Source organism: Talpa occidentalis, unplaced genomic scaffold (genome assembly GCF_014898055.3).
Source record: "Talpa occidentalis isolate TD23 unplaced genomic scaffold, MPIMG_talOcc4v2.1 talOcc4.10, whole genome shotgun sequence".
NCBI lineage: Eukaryota > Metazoa > Chordata > Mammalia > Eulipotyphla > Talpidae > Talpa > Talpa occidentalis.
In genome coordinates, this window is record NW_023600993.1 from 48,270,527 (window position 1) to 48,287,246 (window position 16,720).

The 16,720-nt window shown below is 38.7% G+C and overlaps 1 protein-coding gene across 4 annotated transcripts in view; it reads left to right on the forward strand.

Moving 5' to 3' along the window:
• Positions 1–6,166: 6,166 nt before the first annotated feature.
• Positions 6,167–16,720, forward strand: part of SLC25A26 (solute carrier family 25 member 26) — a 115,480-nt gene continuing 104,926 nt past the window's right edge. Inside the window, exons 1-2 of one of the 4 annotated variants that reach the window (XM_054695433.1) lie at positions 6,167–6,350; positions 16,127–16,283. In XM_054695433.1, the coding sequence (XP_054551408.1) occupies positions 6,318–6,350; positions 16,127–16,283 (190 nt within the window). In that variant the 5' untranslated portion in view covers positions 6,167–6,317. Of the gene's footprint in view, positions 6,351–7,913; positions 8,171–16,126; positions 16,284–16,720 lie in introns of those variants that run through there. The other 3 variants (XM_037492390.2, XM_037492399.2, XM_037492407.2) reach the window with 3 other exon arrangements.

Here is a 16,720-nt window from a genome sequence, read left to right on the forward strand (position 1 = left end):
GCTAAAGTTTATTTGTTCCTAACAATCTGTCTTAATTTGGGTTTCTTATAAAATAAACTCTGAGACAAAGACTTGAGTACAGGTAGTGTTTCAGAGATGGAGGGTTAGGGGATGGATATAATCCTTGGAAGCACAAATAAGAAAGTGGTAAAAATGGGATGGGAAAGTGATAAAGTATGCATAATGGAGTAAGTTGTACTGTATGCAACTAGGACTCAATTCTTTTGGTGAACCTCTGAGAAAGTATGGGAATATGCATAAAATCTTCCCTTTGGGTTGAAAGCTGGGTTATTTATTCACCCATATATCTGGATTGTGCCTCTAAAGTTCCAGTCATGCAAGGAGAGAGCACTCATGGGGAGGACAAGAGACCCTGGTTCCTGAGTTGAGATACTGTCAGTGTGCCAGAGACCATCTCCCATAGCAGCCACCCAAGTGAGCCAAGAAGATATGGGGATGTGCCTCAATAGCACCTCCTACAAGATCCTTGTTTTCCTATTCCAAGGCAGGGTCCATTTTGGAGTTAACAAAACTTAGACAGATATGACCAGAAGCATCTTATATGGCTGTGTATGTTGTGTAGTGTATAATACCAGGATTGCTGTTTATATAGACTGAAATGTAGTTATTGTCCCTCAGAGCTGTGTGATGAAAAATCTGTAAAACATTCACATGGACCACACTGTAACTGGCATTTCTGGGAGCCTTGTCGTGCATGGTCTGCAAAGCTGTGCCTACAATCTCTCTTACAAGAAAAGAGAGGGGCGTCCCCTGGTGGCACAGGGGGTTGAGCACAGTGCTGTGAAGCTGCCCGCAGCCTCTGCAGTGCAGGTTTCAATCCCGGCTGGCTAGCGAGAGTCCCACATGGCGCAGCAGACCTCTCCTGTCGGGTCTGCTGCTCCCCTCAGCAGTGTATTTCGTCAGTCTGCCTGTTCTGTTCCCCATCTGTCTCTGGTGAATCCTCTCACCCTCCTGCACATCTGGCCTGTACCCCGGTAATTGTATAAATAAACAAACAAACAAACAAACAAACAAATAAATAAATCTTAAAAAAAAGAAGAGAGATTGTAAGAAGGGTAGATTTTAACTTTTGCAAGAGTAAATAATTTATTATAAAGCATTAGACAGAGGACATTTCAGAATAAAAGATACTTCAGTTAATGTATTGCGCCAGCCCTGTGATAGTGACAGGTTCTAAATGGCATTCTGACTTAGACCAAGCAGACATTAACCTAACACCTTTTCTTAGCTGCGTAAATGGATGCAGCACCACATGCATAGCATCTGCACCTCATTGGGAAGCCTAATTGCCACCCAAATCTCCAACTTTTGGCCTTTCTTACCTGCATGGGACATGCATAGCTGCCGCACAGATAAGTTATAGGTGTGTCACTTTAGCAGAGGGAGACTGTTGCCTCAGTTTCCCACCAATCCTTTAGGCCATTCTAGTTTAGTTGAAGGCTCTTCTTTTCTCAGTGTGTTCCCCCAAATTAGAGGTTTTACATTAAACAAGGCAGACACAACCATCCACATGCATCTTAATTAGTCTTTGCCAATGGGACAGTCCAAATTTGTTTCACAGGCAAATCTTTGTGCAACCAGGGCCTGCTGTTAACATTTTACTTGTTATTTTCTACATGAGTCTGATGAATAAGAACACAATATCTGTAAAAGGATGGCCCTAATCTCCAAATTCTTGCCCCAAGTAATGAACAAATGCTCTGTATTTTCATGTAAACAGGTATATAGAACCAAGTTTTTGCCTTTTTTTAAATTAAGTAATTTTATTTTAACATTTATCATTTTAAAAAAATTTTTAGGCAATATTTGCTTCCCCCCACCCCCTCAGATTGAGTCCCCATAGAATTTCCTTCCCCAAGGCACCCGTGCACCATCACCACAGTCCCCTGTGCTCCTCCCTCCCTCCCTCCGATCCCTCTCCCACCTCCTCCCCTGCAGTATGACTCTGGTTTATAATTGTCTGTTTTTGCTTTGTTGTGTTTTATACTGTTATTATTTTTTTTTACACTGATGTCTTATTTGGTTCCCCTATTATAAGTGAAACCATGAGATATTTTTCTTTTTCCTTCTGGCTTATTTCACTGAGCATAATTCCTCGCTCCATCCACGTTGCTGCAAATGGCATGAGTTTATCTTTTTTTGATTGCTGAATAGTATTCCATCATGCATATATACCACATCTTCTTGATCCAGTCATCTGTTTTTGGGCATTTGGGTTGTTTCCAGGTTTTACCTATTGTAAATAGTGCTGTAGGGCCTCCCTGGTGGCGCAGCGGTTGAGCGCTGGGTTGTGAAGCTGCCTGCAGCCTCTGCAGCGCCGGTTCGATCCCCGGCCACCAGAGGAGGGTCCCACATGGCGCGCAGACCTCTCCTGCCACCCACTGCTACCCTGAGCAGTGCACTTTGTCAGTCTGCCTGTTCTGCTCTCCGCTCTGTCTCTGGTGAATTCTCTCACCCTCCCGCGCTTCTGACTGTACCCAGTGCTTGTATAAATAAATTAATTAAAAAAAATAGTGCTGCAATAAACTGGTCCAACCACTGTAGAAAGCTGTCTGGAGTTTCCTCAGTCTACTAAAAATGGAGGTACCATACAATCCAGCAATTCCACTACTAGGGATCTACCCAAAGGCCACAAAAACAGTGATTCAAAAGAGCACCTGTACACCTATGTTTATTGCAGCACTATTTACAATAGGCAAAACCTGGAAACAACCCAAGTTTTTGTCTTTATATATGAACCTCACTGTTAATTGTAGAATATTTGGGTTAAGAAGATAAATGCACAATATATGTTTTAGAAATACTAAATACTTAATTTTCAATCTCAGGTTGAAAAAGAATCCAGGTGGCAAGGATAGATGGCATAATGGATCATTTACAACTGTTACTGGTTAATATTATTTTTATCACACAAATGAAGTAGCACTGCCATGAATTAAAAACTCATTACCTGCAAGCATAAGTAAGCAACTGTAAGTATTTCTGCAAGCACTGTACTCTGTGAGTACTTCCTTCCAGCAACTCAGACTTATGAAATGAAATGTCACGGATAGGGTAGAGAGAACTTTGATTATTTGTTAAATTTAGAATGTTGTAAGTCAGCATTTTTGTAATACTGAGAAACATTTCATCTTTGAAATGAAATACCTCTGAAGAAAAAGTGTCTTATTTATAGTGTAAAATATAAAAATGATAATTTTAAATGTAGAGTTAACTGGCATTAAGTACATTCACAGTGTTGTGTAACCATTACTACCATCCATCCTTAGAACTTTTTCATCTTGCAAAACTGCAACGCTGTTCCCATTAGCCACTAACCTTTTCCACTATTCTACTTTCTCTCTGCAAATTTGACTACTCTAGGTACTTCTTACAAGCAGAATCATACAATATGTGTTCTCTTGTATGTGACTTATTTCACTAAGCAAAATGTCTTCAGGATTCATCTACATTGTACATGTCAGAATTGTCTTCCTTTTTTTAAAAAATATTTATTTACTTATGCATACAAGAACTGGGTGTAAGCCAGAGGTGCAGGTGGTGAGAGGATTCACCAGTGAGTGGGGAGCAGAACAGGCAGATGTACTGAAATACAGGTCTGCTGCACCATGTGGGTTGCTCCCTGGCCTGCAGGGGATAAAACTTGTGCTGTAGTGGCTTGATAGCACTGTCTTTAACCCCTGTGCCTCCAGGGAAACCCAGAATTGTCTTCCTTTTCGAGGCTGAATAATATTCAATTTTATGTATACAGTATACCACATTTTGTTTATCCATTCATTTGCCGATACATATTTGGGCAGGAGAAAAAGTGTGCAAAGGCATGATCTTTTTTCTTTTCTTACATTAATTTACTGTTCCTTCTCCCTCTCTCCTTTCCTTCCTCATTTTTTTCTTCCCTTCCTCTCTCCCTGCTTAGAACATGCATAGAATTTGACTAAAGGATATTATCATTGGGCATATCAAGGAATAGTATAATCACTTTCTTTTTTTGTCATAACAGACCTTATTTTTTAAGGCAGTTTTAGATTCATGGAAAAATTGAGCAGAATGTACAGAGCTCTCCTTTATATCCCCTGCCATTGCACCCCTAGTCTACTTTTCCATCAATATCCCTCAACCCCACCCCATTAGAGTGGAATTTTTGTTACAAGTGATAAACCTATATTGAACCATCATCTTCCAAAATCCATAGTTAACATTAAATAAATCACTTTTGGTACTGTACATTCTACTGATTTTGATATGTAAGTCATATATCTATTATTATAGTATCATACAGAATAGTTTCAGTGCCCTGAAATTTGTTTGTGCTTCACCTATTTCTTTATCCCATCCCCCTAACCCCCGGCAATCACTGATCTTTTTACTGTCTTTATAGTTTTGCCTTTTCAGAATGTTATATACTTGGAATCATCAAGTAGATAGTCTTTTCAGATTGCCTTTCACTTCATACAGTACTTCTGAGTTTCCTTCTTATGTTTTTATGTCTCGTTTTCTTTTTAACACTGAATACTACTCCATTGTCTGGGTTTACCATAGTATGTCCATTCACCCCTGCAGGACATCTTGGTAACTTCTCAGTTTTGGTAATGATGTGTAAAGTTGTTATAAGCATTCATGTGTGAGTTTTTGTGTGAATTATGTGTCTTCAATTAATTTGAGTAAATACCAAGGAATGTGATTGCCATATGTTAAAATTATGTTTAGCTTTGAAAGAAACTGCCAAGCTGTTTTCCAAAGTGGCAGTGATTTCCTCTTAGCTTTTATAATCTGCAGACCCAATTATAATACCTAAGTCACAACGTCACAGTTTGGATAAGTGACATATAGGGAATGGCCAGTCATCTACATAGGGCTTGACATAAAATGGTTGCAATTTCTTTTACCTATTCACAATTGTCCAGAAAATGTCCCAATATAGGGCTAGGAGAAGGTTTTTATGAATGGTTCAGTAATTTATGATTGCTGAAGGTCTAAACCAAGGGTTTTGGAGAGAAAGTAGAGGATAGGAAGAGAGTGTCTGAAGGATTAGGTAATAGTTTGGCTATCAAGGACAAATAAACAAATTAGACTAGAGACAGACTTCTTGTAAACCTAGCAAATTATAAGAATTGTGGAACTATAATGGAAAAAATGAAGTTGGGTGGGTAAGATTGTTTATAAATTCAAAAGGTCATTGTGGACATGCAATAGGTATGTGCTGGTTCTTGCTGATGGAAGTAATTTGAAGAATAATGTTTTTATACGTGCTCAGCTTTTAGAATGTGGCTTAATGGCGATATTTTTGTTTACATTTTCTCTACTGGGAGGGAAGATTATAAAACACATTTATTTTTATTTTTCCATTATTTCCTGTACTACAAAGAAAAAAAAAATAATTTGCCCTTGAATACAACCATGGTCAGTAACAGAAAAATCATTTGCTGTCATTATCTGTGTCAGGTATGTGTCACAGGGGTGACCTACAGTTATATGTTACCACTTCACTAGAGGGGAGCAATTACAGCAAGGGAACTTTCGTGCTATATTTCAATGTGACAGGCTTCCTGAACTGAAGGACAGTAAATGCACACGTCTCCAGATTTTAGGGTAATTTCCATATCCAAAAGAGCGTCGATATTTCTCAGAGAATTTAAAGATTAGCTGAGCAACATTTCATCCTGATTATTTTTATATGTTGAACTAGTGCCTGATTTTAGGGATATGAGCTGCCAGTAAGGGAAATTTGAGTTAACTTTTAGTTTGAGTAAGGAAACTTTTGACGATTTCCTAGATCTTTAATAATTTTCTGAGAGTGTATTTTATAGACATCCTGATAATATTTGTGCAGATAAAACCAAGAGAGAAATAAACAAAATAAGAACCGGCTGGAAACCACAAGCCTTGAACCCAGGAACTAGTCCTGTGCCTCCAAGGCCGCTCCCTCCGCTACAGCCGTGCCTTTTCCGGGCTGACACTTGCTTCACCTTGTCCTCTTTGCGGGCTTCAGACTTCTGCTTCCTTTGCTCGCGAGAGTTTCTCCTTCCAGCAGAATCTCTAGGTAACTGCAGGAAAAGGACGCGGGGAAGAGTCGCCGCGCACGACTTGACCACGCCCCCAGCCCCGCCCCTTCTCCCCTGCGCTGCCGCGGGCGCTGCTTCCCCAGGCGCACGTGTAGTTGTTGTGGTCGACGTCACGTGCTCACGGAAGTGTGGGCGCTACAAGGCCCGCCTCCAAGATGGCGGCGCCCAGTACTTGGAGCAGTGACACGCCTCAGATAAGCCTCCAGCGATAGCCAGAACGTAACCTGCGGTGCTATGGATCGGCCTGGGTTTACGACCTCTCTGGTGGTGAGTACCGGCGTAGGGTGACGCGATTGGAGCGCGGGAGTCCCTCAGTGAAGCCCGTAGGGGCTTCTTTGCGCCAGCGCCCTGGACTGTACTCGGGTCACCCGCCTCCTGGTCTGGGGGGTAGAGTGGGTCTCCCAGGCCGCCGCCTAGTCTGGTGTCAAGGCCAAGTCTTTCCTACCCAGACGGTTTGAGAAGGGGTTTGTACTGGATTCATATTTTTCCACACGGTGGTTTACGTAAAGAAAAAGAGAAGTTTTAATTATATACTATAACCACGCTCAGGGCAACTTAGTAATTAAAGAAATATGTGTAACAAAACAAAAACGTTTACTCAAATCTTTTCCAAGATTATGGTTGTCATTTTGCTGTATCTTTCTTCAGTCTCGGCAAATGACTCATTCATTCATTCATTCAGTGTATATGTATAATTAATCTGCTTATTCTGCTCCCAATCTTCTAGGCTTTGTGTATATTGAACAGAGCCAACAAGACAGTAGTGTTTAATTCCTAAGAAAACTGCGAGAATCAACATGTTTTAACATCAAACACACACACCAAGGTTCAAAAAAATTCTTTAATTAATATTTTAAAGTCTCTTGTTATTTGCAGTCCAGTAGGGGGTACTTGAGACATCAGTGAATAACACAGAGATTTGGGTGCCTGTGTCACTGAGGAGCTGGCAGGGCAGACAACGAGCAAATAATATTTAAAAAGTTTCTTACAGGGGAAATGGAGGCCTGGAGGAATTTCTTCCTTCAATTATCAAATGTAGTTGCAGCTGTTGGTGATAACAAGGTGAACAAGATAGACCTGCTCACAAAGGTCAGGTGCTAGAGAAAGAATAGGAAAATGATCATTGGGATCACTGACATGAGAGCTAGTTTCAGGGTGTTAGGAGATGTGAAAGGGGTGCCTCTGTCACATTTATGTGGGGTAATGGTTTTAAGTCTAGATTTGGATGAACTAGGTTTTAGACATACAAAGAAATACATTACCACTTCCAAGGAGTTCTATCTAGCTGGTGAGATAACAGTAATAGTTTTGACCTTTAACATTTCTGTGCCAGGGACTGGGGTGAGCTGTTCATGAGCATCTTTTATTCTTCAAATTAATTCTTATCCTAGTTTTCCAAATGAGGAAATTGAGGTACAGGGAGATTAGATAAATTATCCAGAGTCACATACTAAGTGTAATCTATTTCATGTGTGTAAATTGGAGTGCAGTTTTTAATTCAGGCTGTGTAACATGGGATCACTTGTCCTTAACTGCTTCTTGATGCTATCTCTCAAATTAGCAACTGTAGTAGTTAGCACTGTAGCTAAGTGAGTGCCAGAGTTACCATCAAAAAATTGGTTTTAAATTTTATTTTGCTAAAGAATGTGTAGGGTAAATGAAGATGATCAGGCTTTTACACCATTGGCCTCAGTGGCTACTACTTGCAGCCTCAATCTTGTTAACGTAAAAGGCACGTGGATCTGGGACACGTGTGCCTGATTATGGACACCTGAGCAAGGATGTGTGCGCATGTGCAAGTGTGCACACCTGAGTCTAGTGGTCAGGGATATAAGACCGCCCTCACTTAGCTAGAAGAATGGCTACTAAAGGACAAGAGAACGCTAGAGAGAGCTCAGAGAGAAAGAGTAAAGATTTGCCAGGGGCTGAGAGGGCTGCCAGCCTTCTAGTCCCCTCGCCTCTCTGCCTTGTGAGCCTGCAGGCTTGCTCCGCAATAATTGGCATAGAAAGAGCATGAAAGCCTGAAAAAGCGACTGAGGGCTCCAGGACTCTCCTTTCGAACCTGTCCTGTGCTTGCTGCCACTACAGTATGTATTTGTTAACTCTATGTGTGAGTTACTGTGTGTGTATGTAACAGAGTAGTTACAGAGGGTAAAATCAGGGTCATTGGGTGGTATTTCAAGGAAGACAGATTGCATTCTACCTAAAGACATATCATTTTATTCATGCAGTGGTTTATCTGCCGTGCACTCTGTCTACCCCGCACTGTGATACAGAGCCCTTGGAGATTGTATTGGAGGCAATCTGAGCATTTTTAAGGGAGTTCTCAAACTAATAGTTTTGTGTAATACTGCGTTTTGTATAATGCTGTGTTACCAGTGTCTGGTACTTTGTAGCATATCACCTGGAATTGACTGAAAGAATAAATGGTAGTCCTTGATTGTTGAAATCTTAAAACTCAGATTCTAAGAATAAAATGGCATGCGGTACAGAACCTGGCGTGTACCAAATATTTAAATATTCCCTTTCCAAAACTTCATGATGAGGATTGAAGGGCTATAGAGTGGAATGTGGGGAGCCCCTGTGGGACATTAGTTTTTTTATATTAATTTCTAAAATTTCATCATTGTTCATTTTTCAACAATATTTGCTCCCCCCCACCCCCTCAGGTGTAGTCCCCATAGAGTTTCCTTCACCAATACACCATCACCACAGCCCCCTTGTGCTCCTCCCACCCTCTCTCCCTCCCTTCATCTTCCTCCTTCTCCTCTGCAATATGTCTCTGATTTATAATTGTCCGTTTTTGCTTTGTTGTGTTTTGTATTGTTACAGTTTTTAAACTGATGTCTTATTGGGTTCCCCTATATTCCTGCTGTAAGTGAAACCATGCGATATTTTTCTTTTTCCTTCTGGCTTATTTCACTTCTAGTTCTATCCACGTTGCTGTGAATGGCATGGGATGTTAGTTTTGATTTTGGAGCAAAGAGCAGGCTATTACGAACAAACCCATCAAAGAGTACTTTGACTGGTTGGTGCTTTCAGTAAATTAATTTGGAACTAATATTAGCAATCTGAACTCCACAAAGATAATAGAAAGCCACTTAAACTTGAAATAAATGAGGACAGGAAGAGCACAGGAGACTATGGTGATGGTGCACAGGTGAATTTGTCATGGAAATTCTATGGGGATTACACCTGAAAAAAGAAAGTAAACACTGTAAAAAAAAAAAAGAACAATGATGTAAAATATATATAAATAAATTATTAAAATAAAAAGAGTCATGGTTAGGTAAATGATGATAGATCCATTTCATGGACTATTCAGAGACTATTAAAAATACTGCTTGTGAGGAATGTGTGCTATAATAACATGAAAAATATTTCTGAGCTAAAGAGATCAAACTCCAAATACTGCAGATGTACACTTGTTCATGCCTCATTAAAATGATATACGCTGTTTCAGTCATTAAAAATATATTGAAATTCTCTAAGATAAACTAAACATTTTGATGGCATTACCTTTTTTCCTTCTAGTTTTTAAATTATAAAAAGTTGTTTAGATTTTTAAAAATAGTACCCCCTTTACCACATGGCTTTTCCTTTCTGCCTGACTCTTCTTTCCCCTTCGTGATTTAGCCATTTCACTACCCTTGGGTTTCATCTATTCATCTAATATCTTATATAAATAAAAAAACCTGCCATGCTGTGTGGATGTTTTAGCTTTTAACCAGTCCTAATATACAGGTGAAAGAATTTTGGAAAGTGTGGGTGCTGTGCAGTGTGAAGTCCTCACTTTGCATCATAGTGTTAGACTGCATGAATGTTCAAGGAGAAGTCATGCAAAATGGTCTTTTTTTTTTTTTTTTAAGATTTATTTATTTATTTATATAAGCACTGGGTACAGTCAGAAGCGTGGGAGGGTGAGAGAATTCACCAGAGCGGGGAGCAGAGCAGGCAGAAGGACCGAAGCACACTGCTCAGGGGAGCAGTGGGCGGCAGGAGAGGTCTGTGCGCCATGCGGGACCCTCACCTGGTGGCCGGGGAGCAGCTGGGGATCCAACCGGCGCTGCAGAGGCTGCGGGCAGCTTCGCAACCCAGCACTCAACCGCTGCGCCACCGGGGAGGCCCCAAAATGGTCTTAACTGATGAGAAAACTTATGATTATTCCATAATCTTTGAAGTGCTCATCAGTATGTTTCAAACTTTCTTACTGTCTGTTATAAACACAGGAAAATAGAAGGAGTAAATCTACGTTTAGTACATTTAATTTAAAACATTAGAAACATGAAGAGTCAGTTTCTTTGTAAAAACTATCACAAGTAATTTAAATAGTATTTGTCTTTCAGTCTTAAAATTTACAGATCAAGTATCCTTTTTTATGCCATAGTGAAGTGCAATACTGCTTTTTAAGTTTGGCTCTATTTCCAATATTTTATCTTGGGTATTTTCAATTATGTGAAATGTTTTTGTTCCTTTAATGTGAAAGTGTTTGCTGGCACAATTTCTGGGACATCTTCATTCTTTTTGTCACAATCACTTTCCTCTCTTTAATATTGATAAGCTCACCTTCACGAAGCGCTCTGGCTGTATATCTGGAGATGCTCAAGGAAGAAGTGTCCAGGTACCCACGGCCAAGCTATATATATGTTCGATTTAAATTTCACTTTCAGTGTTACTACTTTTCCTTTTTTGCTGTAAGTTCATTTTTTGTTGGCCAGTTTCTCAGTTCTCTATTTTGGTAAAGTGTCATCTTGGTGAACTGAAGTTTGAACCATGGTATTGAAAGATTTGTATAAATTGTGGTCACCTGAAATTGCTGCATGTCAATAGTGTACAAAGTGGGTCCTTTTTTTTTTTTTAACATTTTAAAAGGACAGATTTATTAGGAAAAGGAGAGATAAAGAGGGGCACCTGCACAGTCATAGGCAGGCAGGAGAGCTGGGTTTTTCAAAATGGGTAGACTTTTTTGCCTTTCGTGAGGTGATCCTGAAAAAGCTTTTTTGTGGTGGGTGCACTCTGGTGGCCATACCTAAAATAAAAAATGCTTTTTCATAATACTCATATTGTCTTACTGACTGTCCTGAGAACCCTGGCAGAAGGGATCGTGAGGGGAATGGTATGGGTTCTGCCAGGGTATCTTAAGTGGGGTGACAAAACAGAAGAAAAAACATGAAGTTTTGGACATATCTTTATTTTATCTATTCTTTGTTTTCTGTTTTGCCCTCTATCTTTCTTTTCTGGAAGGTGTCCTCCTGGCCTTTATTCTGTAGTAAAGGAAGTAATTATTTGATGATGAGGCATTATTTCTAAATCTGTAAGGAACTCAAAATTAGGCTTCATGTTCTCAAGGTTGATTTGTGGCATTTACTTCCTTTTGGTGAGTAAATCAGTGGGCACGCTTTCCTTTTTGCCCCTTTTGTTGTTGTTGTGCAGGCAGTCACTTGGACACAGTATATTCTTTATTTGGATCAGTTGAGATACAGGGCATCGTTGGAGACCACTGATCAACTAGCAGCACAGTCAAGAACTGCTGCTGTGGTGGAGGCATTTATTTTGCATCTCAAATGCTGGGAGATGGTATTACCTTTCCTTTCTCATTTTCCTTTCAGTTTAAGAGGGGATATTTGGAAATTGAAAAATTAATAATTTAGCTGTACATGACTAGTTAATATGCTTTTGTTACCACTTCCATAATGTTATGTGTAGAAATGTGTAACTTAAATATTATATATATATTTTTTGCGATACAGACAGAATTTGAGAACATTAGTGAAATGACAAATAGAGGAAAGATAAAAGTTGTGCCCACAGTTTTTTCCAATTCTACAAGTCAGGTATCTCTTACCTGTTTAACCAGACATATTTGTTAGCCTTTGCTTCGGTTCTTCCATGGAAGAGTGCCTGAGAGCTCTGGTTCCTTCCCTCATGGGTTTACAAAAATAAAAAAAAAAGGTAATAATGATGTTGTAAATGGTGATAAAACATCACTTTTTTTCATAGCTAGTATATATAGTCATAATTTTGCATTCTGCTTTTTAAAAATTAACCTCTATGTTCAAATCCAACAGTCATAAGGAAATTTGAACTCTAAGATTTTTTAAGTTTTTTAGGCTGAAGCTGTATTTTTCTTGCCATGCACTGCTTGGTCTGACTTCAGTTGAGTGAGTTCCTGGATGATTTGCACCATCCACTGGTGCAAATGTATTGGGGGATGGGGAGGGCACAACTGATTGTGCGTGTGGTACCATGGACATCCCTTCTCTCCAGTGTTCTGTACCTGTGACTGCAGACTGGGCGCAGCGATGCACTTCCTGAGGGCAGTGCAGTCTTGACTGGTGAGGAAAGGGAGCTGCAGTCCAGTGTATTCTCTGTTCTTTTTTACCAGAGATTGGCCTGTTTCGCTTCAGTAAAGGGTATAGACCTCCAAACTGTTTAGTTTTTCCCTTCCCAGGGCCCCAAGCTGACATCCCTGCCCTTGTATCCTCCCCACCCCTAGACTGCATCATCCGTTAGTTTCCACTCACTTCTTGTTCAGTGAAATGTGTTCTGTTTCCTCTGTTGCTGTCTGGTGTTGGTCTCTGATGTTCAGGGGGTGTTCCAATTTTGCCCCAAGCCACAGGACTCGGGTGTAGTGTCCCTCTGGTTAACTGTTAGATGATCCTCTTGGGATCAAACCTTTGGTCCTGTCTTATAACTTTTAAAAATGTAATGTACCTTTTATTTTTTGAAAAAGATTTATTTATTTATGCATACAAGACTGGGGTACAGGCCAGAGGTTGGGGGGTGGTGGTGAGAGGATTCACCAGAGACAGAGTGGGGAGCAGAATAGGCAGACTGGCTGAAATACACTGCTGAGGGGAGGAGTGGGCGAGTCAGGAGAGGTCTGCTGCGCCATTTGGGTTGCTCCCTGGCGGAGGATCATACTATGCTGCAGTGGCTGCAAATAGCTTCATAGGTTGCGTCTTAACCCCTTGTGCCACCAGGGAGGCCCCTAATGTGTCTTTTAAATGTTGATGTGTAGTATATTCTAAAATATAAATTGCTGCCCTTTACTATAGTCAGTAATATATGCATTCTTCAAATATTTATGTCGCATCTGCTATGTACTGGTTCTGGGAGCGTATTGTGTGTCTCTTTCAGTCTAGTGGGACTCATTGATACTGACTAGATGACTAGATGCTCAACTGAATGATTAAAATTGTAATCAGCAGGTAGAAACAAGATCTTGATTTTAAACCTAGCCTGGGGGATTGAGAAGTATCTTTAGAAAATCCTAGATGTGAGGGAGATCACATGAATTGGATGAAATGGGAGATCAGAATGGCAAGAGGCTTCATTTCTACCACCTGCTAGCACTTTTTACATTTATTCTATGAAGGTGGAGATGTATTTTTTATCATTTATATGATATCAAGGTCTCAGTAAATTGTTAGCTGTAATTAGACTTGCAGGTTATCTAGGTGTAGTGTTCTAGTTTTTTGGATTTTATCTAGGTCCTGTCAGTGGAAGTTGCTGTAAATCTTTTGACAAATCATTATCCTGATAACCCTTCGATAAATGATAAATAAAAGTTTTTCACCTTGAAGAATGAAAGAATTTGGTGGTTTCTTATTCAGTTGATATTAGCACACTCAAACTTTTCCTGTATGTTTGAATACTTTGTCAAATTTATGTATAATTACAAGCATTCCTTAAAGCTTTTGTTTCAGCATTAAATAAGGTGCTTAGTGGCCATATATGTGCTCTTATTCTTTTCCCTATTCTCTTTTATCTGTTTTTCCCCCCAGTCTCATGAATTTAAATGACATGTGAGTTAGTCTGAAATCCACAAAAGCAATTAGTAACTTTTGACTCATGTGTTATTATATTAATAGATTGAATCTGGTCATTTTATTCTCACCAGATAGGAACCCTGATGGAGGGTTAGAGAATCAATGCATGCAAAGTAACCAATAGATAAAAAGAGTAACTTATTGATTAAAATTTGGCAGTAGATAGCAAGCATCTCTCTAAACCTCCTAAGATTAACAAGATCATTAGTTAGAATGAAGTGCAGCATGTTTTTAAAGAATCCAGTCATATTGGCTAGTCTTACTAGGATTTTAGATTTCTTCTTGTTTTGAGAAATGAAGAGGTGGGCAAAATATTTTATATAGATACTGAATTTTATTAAATTAGTTTTCATTTTTATAGAAAATGGAATGCTTATTTTCTTTGAGTCATAACAACTTTTTTTTTTTTAATTGTGGTAACATTGGCTTACATTATTAGTATTTTGGAAGTGTAGGATCCCCTCCATCGGTATTGCCACCAGAGTATACTCAAACCAGTCTATCCTTAATCCACCACTGTAGTCAATTGTATTCCCTTTTGTCTTTGTCTCTCACCATTTCCCCACTCTCTTCTAAAAAGTGAGAACAATGTTGAAAATGGTTGACCTTAAAAAAAAAAGAAACAACTTCATCACCTGAACCTTTTCCCATAACTTAGTAAAGCCCACCTTTATATTCAGAAAGAAATACCATGTTATTTGTCATTCTCTAATTACCACTAGTGATTTTTCTCCTGGCACATCTGTTTTCTTTAATTCACAGAGTAGACTTCATGATCTTTGAGGGTCTGTCATGTCTGTCAGACTGATTGTATAGGATATTAACATTTATGCTCATATACTTTTCTAGTGTAAACTAGTTTTTAATTTACCAATACTAGTTAATTGAAAGATAGGCATTATTGGTTTTATCCTGAAGAGTAATTTCTTTTTTATAGTGAACTCTTGCGGTGGTTTTATGGTGAGTGGTAAGTAGAGCCAAGTATTTGATTGGGACTTAATTTGTACTCACTGAGCATTTTGTAAACCCAAAGGGGGGAAATGACTGATTATTTTGAACTTTGCCTATGTATTTGAATGCCACTTTTGTTTCTCTATTCCATGGACTATATAGTTTTTAATGTGTATTTTACCTCTCTGAATAGGTTATATAAATGTGGTTCAAAATTCAAAAGACAGGAAAAATTTCCAATTCATTTGAAAAACTGCTATGCAGGAAATCATTGAGAATTTCCTGTTTATAATTCTTCCCTCTGCTAGTAGAAGACTGGTTCATTCACATCTTTAAATGATGCCTTTAAATCTTATGTATTGACCTTTTCTTTCACAGTGTCTTTGAGTTCATAAAATTCTGAATTTCTTTTGGCTTTGACTGAGAGGTAGCCAGTTTAAAATTATTCTACATGTTTGTTTCACTGTAATCATGAGTTACAAACTTAAAGTACAGCTCTGCAAGCAACATAGTGTCTCTTGGAAGGTGACTAAGTAAGGCTGTGATATAATGTCCTCTAGGAATTTAGCTCTTTGTTTTTTTAAAAAAAAATTCATTCAATTTAAGAGTTATTACAGAATATTCAAATATATGCAGAGATAATACTGTCAGAATTCCTGGATATATGATTGTCCAAATACAAGTCTAGATTCACAAGGATCATTACCTGTTTCAGAATGCAAGTCTCCAAAAAGTCTCAATGCAGATTCACTCAAACAACATGGAACGATCTCTGAGATAAATTAAATGTAAAAAAATAAGGTGTAGCACCATGCATAGTGCATACTCCTTATTTTAAAAGATAAAAGGAAAATAAACTACATATTCATATTTCTTATATATGCCTAAAGTAACTTTGTAAGGATATATATAATAAGAAAGCGTTTACCTGACTTCTCAGGAACCGGGAAGGAGACTTTGAACACTTTCCTGGGTTTTGTTTGCTTGTTTACTTTTTTGCACCAGGTGAAAGTATAAAATTAAAATTCATTTACAAAAACAATAAAAATTTATAATTTATAAATAAAGAAATGATAATTGTTATTTCCCCAGAAAAGCCTCTAGATTTAGGTAGAAGTTCCTTTGCCTATGTCAAAGTAGTCAGTGGACTGATGGGTATGAGAAATATGCCTTCAAGATTACCTTCTTATCCCTACCCCCAGACAGTGGAGGGCGTATGTTTTTGTAACCTTTTTTCCCTTTTTTTTTTCTTTTTTAAAGGCTGGTGGGGTAGCAGGTGTCTCTGTTGATTTGATATTATTTCCTCTGGATACCATTAAAACCAGGCTGCAGAGTCCCCAAGGATTTAACAAGGCCGGTGGTTTTCGTGGAATATATGCTGGTGTTCCTTCTACTGCTATTGGATCCTTTCCTAATGGTAAAAATTATATTGATATTCTCACTGCTATAAAACCAAAGGCTTTGTGTATAGTAACTTATCTTCCTAATTTGTTTTGTATTTATTAAGTCATTAATTTTGAATTGGCTAGTGCTGTAGGTCTCATTCCACTGTATTTGCAGTAGGAAAAAATGAGAAATCTTTATAAATGGTTTTTATTGTTAAAATCCTTATAGTGTTTTTATAACTTTGTGATGCCATAGAGCAGTGCTTCTTAAGCTTGCCCACATGTTGAATCTTTTAGGTCTCTTTAAAAAGTACAGATACTGGTATCACCCCTGGAGGCTTAATTGGTCTGGACTTTGCCTAGGTATCACCAGTTTTAGATCCTTATTTTAATTATTTACTTATGTTTTGAGTGGTGATGAAAAGCAGATAAAACCACTACTTTAGTAAATTCTTAAATTCTACAGTTA